The sequence below is a fragment of the Limulus polyphemus genome, unplaced genomic scaffold, assembly GCF_000517525.1.
Source record: "Limulus polyphemus unplaced genomic scaffold, Limulus_polyphemus-2.1.2 Scaffold4207, whole genome shotgun sequence".
Lineage (NCBI taxonomy): Eukaryota > Metazoa > Arthropoda > Merostomata > Xiphosura > Limulidae > Limulus > Limulus polyphemus.
The window spans coordinates 78,880-87,332 of record NW_013669817.1 but is presented as its reverse complement, the minus strand read 5'-3'; the positions used below and the strand labels follow the sequence as shown (position 1 = coordinate 87,332).

General features: G+C 35.1%; 1 protein-coding gene and 1 long non-coding RNA gene across 2 annotated transcripts in view; both read right to left on the bottom strand.

Annotated features, from left to right (window-relative positions):
• LOC111088664 overlaps positions 1-1,045 on the bottom strand; it is a 10,336-nt gene extending 9,291 nt beyond the window's left edge. The window contains exon 1 of the long non-coding RNA XR_002613120.1: positions 257-1,045. This is a non-coding gene — a long non-coding RNA (uncharacterized LOC111088664). The remainder of the gene's footprint in view (positions 1-256) is intronic.
• A 213-nt stretch (positions 1,046-1,258) lies between these two features.
• Positions 1,259-3,798, bottom strand: LOC111088665 (protein NYNRIN-like). The gene is made up of 2 exons (XM_022399395.1): positions 3,614-3,798; positions 1,259-1,682 (listed from the first exon to the last, which is right to left on the bottom strand). The coding sequence occupies exons 1-2, from the start codon at positions 3,796-3,798 to the stop codon at positions 1,259-1,261; spliced, it is 609 nt and encodes a 202-aa protein (XP_022255103.1).
• Between the last annotated feature and the right edge of the window lie 4,655 nt (positions 3,799-8,453).

The window sequence follows — 8,453 nt, the reverse complement described above, 5'->3', positions numbered from 1 at the left end:
TATTGGGGGATTTGTCGTGACGAGTGGAGCCACAAGTCACTAACTCAAGGAGTTTACAGTTAGACTAAAGAATATGAGCCTCAGACCAACAGTATATACTCAAAACAATATTTATTGAACATCAATAACTTATTAGAAAACATTATACCTTTAGAATATGAGTTTATCAAACGATTACATATGAAAAAAAAACTTTACTGTTTATACTTAATATTTTCTACACTACCTGATCAAGAGAGAGAGAGACTATACTTACAGTAGAGTTGGGGTTTTGGAAGCCGCGGCTAAGTTTGTAAATTTTACTTTCATTATGAAGAACTTCAGCAGAGAACTTGGAACTTCTTCTCAGCCCTGGAGAGCTTTTCTTCAGTCTGGGAGAACTTACTTTTCAGCCTCTAACATGGGTTTTTAAACTCTAATTTCCCTGTGTTAATTCGACCCACTAAATAGGACACAACATCACCCACAAGTAGTCCTGTGCTCCTATTGGATACTTTAGGGGAATTCCCGAGCTAAACCAGAACCTAAACAAAAACTCTCAAGTAATTGGTCATAGATAAGTAGCGTTAGCCGGCCGCCTATTCACTTGTACTGCTACACCCATGGGCTGTAACTAATACTGCCTCAAAGTGCCGATATGATTCACCAAATCTAAGCTTTTCTGCAGCTTTCCTAGTGCTAAGAGAGCGAGGTCAGCACTCCATCAAACTGTCAACATCCTGTTTTTATACAACAGTTCTTTCTAACTCTGCTGCTGACCTTGGTCACTGATTTCCAAGCTTGCCTCTTAAACTTATTTTAAGTACTGCACGTGTCTTGCTGCTTACTTCTAAGTGATAACTCTTACACAACCAAGTTCTTGTTCATTAATTCTCAAGGGTTATTTCGTAACACAGGCATCTTTTTGTCGCCACTTTTTCTTTTTATATCTATCTTTACTTGCTTGCTTATATTAAAACCCTTCTCACAATATTGAGAGATCATATCTAACAAAGTTCTATTGAATCTTTCTACTAAACCATTAGCAGCTGGAGGATAAGCTGTGGTTTCGATTTTATTTACACCTAGTAATTCACAAACTTCTTTCATTAACTTAGAAATGAAGTTACTACCTTTATCTGTTAAGAGATATTGGGGTATACCATTCCTTGCTACTATGTGATTTACAAAAGCTTTAGCTATCGTTTCTGCTTTCTGAGCAGGCAAGCATACAGCCTCCGGAAACCTAGTTAAGTAGTCTGCGACTACTAACACGTATTTATTTGTTTCCTGCATAGGATGTAGGCAAGGGGCCTAATATGCCCATAGCAACTAGCTGAAAAGGTGTAGTTAAAGTCGGCATTCTTTGTAAGGGAGTGTTTCTTAAATGGGGGCTACTTTTTTGTCCCTGGCATTCTAGACAGGACTCGCAGTACTCTTTAATGTCTTTTCGCATATTTAACCAAAAGAATCTCCTGCTTATTCTACTATATGTTTTAGCAAAAGCTAAGTGTGCTGCAAAAGGTGTGTCATGATATGTTTTCATGACTTTTATTCTTAGTTTAACTGGTATGACTATTTGTAAAGTCCTACTGTCCTTAACTTTTCTACATAAAACATCAGAATCTAACATGTATTCTGTTTCATCTCCTTGTGTTACTTTACTGCGTAAGTCATTTATATCTGGATCTTTCTTTTGTTCACTAATTATATGATCTAATTCCCAAATTACTTCTAATTCATTTTCATGTTCGGATTGTACTTTTTTATCTGATTGATTGTTTGTTTTTCTACAGTTTCATTATTTTCTACTCTGATTCTACTTAAAGCATCTACATTAGAATGTTTTTTACCTAGTCTATGTATTATTTCAAAGTCATAATCTTGTAACAGTAATGACCATCTAGCTAATCTAGAAGAAGGGTTGTTTAGTGTCATTAATCATTTAATGGTGCATGATCTGTAATAATGGTAAACTTTCTGCCATATAAATAGCAATGAAAGGTTTTAATTCCAAACACTGTAACTGAGTAATTTACTTCAGCTTTTCCTAATTGTCTACTTTGATAAGCTATAGGGTGTTCTTTACCTTTTTCATCTAACTGTGATAATACTGCACCTATAGCAAAATCTGAATCATCTGTGCTTAAAATGAATTCTTTATTAACATCTGGGTAGCTTAGGATTGGTGCTTTTAATAAAACTTCTTAGTTTTTCGAATGCTTCCTGTCTTTTATCTGTCCACTGAAATTTTGTTTCTTTCTTAGTTAACTCAGTTAGAGGTTTGCTAATAAAGCAAAATGTGGTATAAATTTTCTATAGAATCCTACAAATCCTAAAAATGCACGAATATCTTTTACTGGGTAATTTCTACAGACTTCTAACTTTTTAGGGCCTGGTTTTACACCATCTACGGTCACTATATGACCCAAGTATTCTACTTCATTTTTCAAAAACTGACATTTACTCGGTTTAAGCTTTAAGATCGCTTTTCTTAATCTATCGAATACATGTCTTAACCTCTAAGTGTTCTTCAAAACTTGCAGTGAACACTATAACATCGTCTGAGTAACAAAAACATTCTGAATCTTGCAAGCCTGACAGTACAACATCCATTAATCTCTAGAATGTTGAAGGGGCATTGCATAAGCCAAAAGGCATTCTGTTAAACTGGTATTTACCTGAAGGAGGTTTTAGCTGTATCTTCCTCTTCTATCTCTACTTGCCAATATCCACTTTGCAAATCCATAGACAAAAAGTATTTACTTTTACCTAACTTATCTAAGGTTTCTTGGATATTAGGTAATGGGTAAATATCTTTGACAGTTACTCCGTTCACTTTACGAAAATCCACACAGAATCTTAATTTTCCGTCCTTTTTAGGAACTAATTCAACTGGAGATGCATACGGACTACTACTGTCCTCTATTACACCTTGTTCAAGCATCTCTTTTACACATTCTTTTAATTCAACCCTGTGTTTATCGGGCATTCTATAAGGTCTCTGTGCTATAGGCTTATTATTGTTTAACACTATCTTATGTTTAACTTTGTTTGTACAACCGTTAGGATCATTTTCTCCTACAAATATATCTCGATACTCTTCTAACAAATTAATCAAACTTTGTTTATGTTTTCGTTCTATACTTCCAAAGACAGAATCCCAGTCTATCCTACCTTGTTGTGCCTGTTTATTAACATTATTAATGCTATGCTGTCCTACCACAGCCAACTGTTCTCTACTACTAGCCTTACCTACTACTATGTTCTTAGGTAGTAGTATTACTTTTTCTTCATTTATATTTAACTTTTACAGTCACTGTGTCTCTCTTGGACACTTTACTAATACTAGCAGCTATATACACTCCCGTTTCTTCTATTTTGATAGGCTCAACTAGCACTTCTTCATTATACTTAGTCATTTACTTTAGCTTCAACTATGAATTGACTTCTTGCGGGTACTTCAGTTATCTTAACTAACCTTACAGGAACTCTTTCTTTCAAACACTCCTGTTTGGATGCTTTGTTGCTTATGTTAGGCATAAGTGTAGTCATCTGAGGGGTTTAAATTATCATTTTCCTGTTTTAAAGGCTTATTCATTAACTTATTCTGCCTTATCTTACTACCACTCACCTTATCTTTATGACTTCTGCTAGGTTTAGAGTTTTTCTGTACAGTACTATTCCTTGGCTTTCCTTAAGAGACTTCTTATTCTCACTCCTCCGACTTTGCCATGTGTCACTACACTTTAATAAGAAGTCAATGCTTTCGTATTCTGATGGTTGATCCTTAGCCTCACTAGTGCTAGCGTTAGGCATCTGACTATTAGTCAGCAGGAAGGTATCATGTGTCGCAACTGTTGCACATAAGTTTGAAGGTTCAAGTCCTTCAAAACCTAAGACCTCTGTTTCTATGCGTAGCTTACTTTGGGTTAGAGATATTTCAGTGTCGTAAGTTCTTAAGAAATCTTGCCCTATAATACAATCTGTATCTAAGTCTATCTGCTTACAGATGTAAAATGAGTTTTTAACTCTAAGCTTCCTACTCTCATTTGCATATTATATCTACCTAACGTTTTAACAGGGTGTCCTGTTATATAAGTTAAAATACTTCTGGAAACTTCTTTCCAAGCATTATCTAACAATGTCAGATTTCTTACTACTGGTTCTGAACTTAGTAGCGGTGATTGAGTGCCTGTATCAACCAACAACTGACATGTTATACCTTCTACTTCTACTTTAACTATTGGTGATACTTCATTAATACTATGAATACTCGATCGCTTATCCCAAACTGCCGGAACTACCTCTACTTTCGCTCTGTAATCCCTGCGGGGATTACGTTTTTTGGACCGGTAGTGAAGGTAGGTCTACCATTATTATTGGAAGACCTTCCTCTGTAAGCTCCAGCCTTTGGGGCTTTTCTGTTTTCAGCCTTTCGGGGATGTCGGCAATCTCGTGCTATGTGGCCTGCAATGCCACAGTTATAGCACACTGTCTGCTCATTTCTTTTCTGCTTTTGAAAGCAGTTTCTTGCCTTGTGCCCAACTTTACCACAGTTAAAGCACTGAAAGCTATCAGGCTTATTCTGTGTATTAGACAGATTAGCCTTGCTAGACTTATTAACTGCATTTAGACTTATAGATCTGCTTTTCTCATAGCTCTTCTCGAGTGGCTACTTCAATTAAATCTAGTAAAGTTGCCCAAGGGGTATTTGCTTCATTTACATGTCCTCTATCTGCATTACTGTATAGCCCTTGTTCATACTCAGATTTTAGAGTATCGTGCAACATATCCTCGCTTGGATGTGCATAAGCCTTGCACAATCTATTACCTAACTCCTGTAGCTTATGTCCAAAAACTCGGACTGATTCTCCACATTGTTGATATAGGTTACACATTTCTACATTAGTAGTTTCTCGTGTCCTATACTCGTCTAGTAGCTTATGCACTAGGTATTGATAGTCTGTTGTTTCATGAAGCTCACCATAAGTCCTAATGTAACATTTAGCTTCTCCTGCTGTTCTTAAACGTAGTATATCAGCTTTCTCGGCATCAGTCCAGCCTGATATTCTAGCTGCTTCGTCTAAGGCATCGATAAAGCTTTCGACATCCTCGTCTGTATTACCATGATACAGCAGTATGGCACTTGTTAAGTGTGTTGCACCGCATGGCCCTATTTGTGTGGGTTGCTCTGCTGCAGCTTCATGGTTAGCATCAGCCCTTCTATCAACTCTTCTGTAGTCGTATCTACACCAGCAGTAGCCATAACTGCTTAATTGTAGCTTATTTCTAACTTACACTACTTATAGTACTTCGGCTGACTTTCTTACTTTTTCCGTCTTTCTTTACTCTAACCAACCTGCCCTTAGCTACTCCAAAAATCCTCAAGACTGCGCCAGCTGTAAAAGGTACCACTCAGGTGAGCTTAATTATTGGAGTTTTGTTAATCATATATATATATATATATATATATATACATACACAGATGCGCATTAGATGTATGTTTGAATTGTTTTACATTATCTAAAATGTACCAAGTGGTCTGAATGCCACATATTACACAAAATTGAGGATTTCTGTGTCCTGCACAATCCATTGTTTTCTTTGTTATCTAGTAGTTTTTATTATTATTTAAGCTAATACTTATAGCATTTTGTAAAGCAGTAATTAAAAATAAGACACAAGATAGTGCCTGAATAAGTATTCAAAGAAAGCCTGAAGTGAGCCCCGAACTTTACCAAAATCTTAAACTTGAGACAGCCAGCTGCTCTTTTGACTGACAATCTCAATCAATGAGCATCTGGAAAAGCCATGATGAGTTTGTGTATGCTACCTTTCACAAGGTAACATTTTAAGAGGTGATTCACCTGTACTAAATATGAAATGCAGTCAAGCAACTAACAAGCAGAGTTTGCTGTTAAAACAATAAATAGAGGGTATGGTCATACTATTAATATTATTACCATAGAAGCAAATAACCATTTTATCTGAAGCAGTAGATTTGCTTGAATCTCCAGCTACACTTTTAACAACGAAATAGGATTCCACCCATGAAGCCTACTGCACTGTATACATGAACAAATAAGACATTTTGTCCATTGGTAGTGTTTTTTTTGTTTTTTTTTGGAGAAATTAAATGTGAGATTTTAATGCATAATTCTACTTAATGGGCAGATGCTTTAACCAACTAAACTACCAAGTCTCGAATTCCACAAGTCACAGTTTTCTGTTGATAATTTAGTAAGAATGGGATGAGACAGGACTCTGCAACTTTACCAATCAGCTTGTAACTTTCAAATTCTGTTCACTGCTATTTTTGTTTATAACAAACATCCAACACTAAGTCAACATACATATTAGCAACTATATATCCTATGTAGCAGCAATACTTAATCACATAATGTAATGAAGTTTAGTTCAGTCAAAAACTATCGTAACTACACATTCCACTCCAGTGGCCCAACAACTTAGAGTCATGAGCTAATGGTTACCTGTCAATGTGTAATATATTAGCACTCAGACATTCCATAAAATGATGAAGCAATAAACCACTTACAACTAAATCAATGATCTTTCACCAAAGGTAGATTAGTCAAGAAAATACCAGTCTCAAATATGAGAAAGCCTTTCCCTATGACAAAAAATAAGATAATTGTGCAATGCAGCACCAAAATGGTATGGAACAAGAACCTTACAAATCACAACAACATTGCCTCTGCCTATAGTGTTAGACAACAGGCATGCATCCTTATACTAAAAATATTTAGTACAGAAATTATTATAAAATATACAGTGCCAAATTATTTCATTTTCATATATGGCTTTAAAAAACTATAATGAAACACAAAGGAACTTACACATCCTTATTAAATGGCATTTCAAGTTAAAGGTATATTTCATATATCCCTCTCACCTACAATTGACCAAAACACTTATACAACTGTGAAATGCCAAGACAAAATATCCACAGGAGAAACTTAAAAGATGATATCTCTTGCAAACTTTCCTAAGAACAACCAATAACAGGCTTAAAGCCACAAAGTGGCTATAGTGATGGTGCTAAATGTGTCAACTTAGGATTAATAAAAAATCTTGACTCCAAAGGGAATGCAAAATTAAAACACAATAAAATTATTAAGAACTTAGGTGCCCCTCAGACCACAATCGAGATATATGATCAAAAGCAGGGGATGAGACTGACTTTGCAAGACAATGCACTCTGAAGACAAAAAAATAGTAAGGCTTCTAATGACTTCATTTCTTCAGATTATAACATGACGTAACATCAATATAATATTAAAGGACATCAAGGGGCCTTTTAGTCTAGATATAGGTTGTCCTATCCATTAAATTAAACTAAACCCTTTAAAAACACCTCAAAGCCAGCCATTATCATTCAAGTATTTATCTAGCTTTCCCTTAAACTCTCTTAAATTAATTGCATCCAAAGATAACCAGTTTCAGAGGCTAATCACCCTTTTAGTTGAAGATGACTTCTCTGCTAAAAATTTATATTTGTGTCCCTTAGTCTTACCATTCTCACCATTAAATATGAAAACAGACATGATGCATCAAAACTATCAATTCCCTTAACAATCTTAAACACCTCAATCAGATCACCTCTAACTCTTCTTTTTTCAAGAGAACAAGTTCCTCAAATGATAACCTTTCCATCTCAGGTATCATCCTAGTAGCTCTCTTCTGAACCCTTTACAACAATTTAATGTCCTTTCTGAGGTAATAAGCCCAAGACTGAACACAATAATCTAAAAATGGCATAACCAATGACCTGTACAATAACATTTTAACCTCTTTTTGACTTGTATTCAATATTCCTGTAGACACAATTCAAAATCCTAAGAGACTGAATACCAAAACCCTTTTCTTCCATAACATTGTTATGGTTACTCTCATCAAAATTATACTTCCATTTATCACAATTAAAAGCCATTTGCCATTTATTTGCCCAACTCACCAAATAATCCAAGTCCTTTTGTAAGGAAGTAGCATCCTCCTCACAGCCAGCAACACCCAAAACTTTAATGTTACCTGCAAACTTAAATAATCTATTGACCATCCCTTCATCTATGTCATTGATGTAAATCAAAAACATCAAAGGTCCTAGCACTGAGCCCTCAGGTACCCCACTTGTAACATTAATCCAGTTTGACTGAACTTCATTTAACCTGATGACTACCGGCTACTTACTAACTTAGTAGGCAATGCAAGTCTTGCTATATTTCATTCCAACAATAAAACTAATGGACGAATATTTTCGAAAATTCATAAATACTTTGACAAATGTAGGTAGTTTAAGAAACATAAGGCCTATTACTTTTAATAAATTTAGTTTTTTTGCATTATGATCTTTAATATCTTGGAAAATTACATTAGGAAATCGTATTTATAAGAAATGATTACAATATTTATATTTGCTACAGATTTGAACTTATTACTTTTAATGTTTTAAC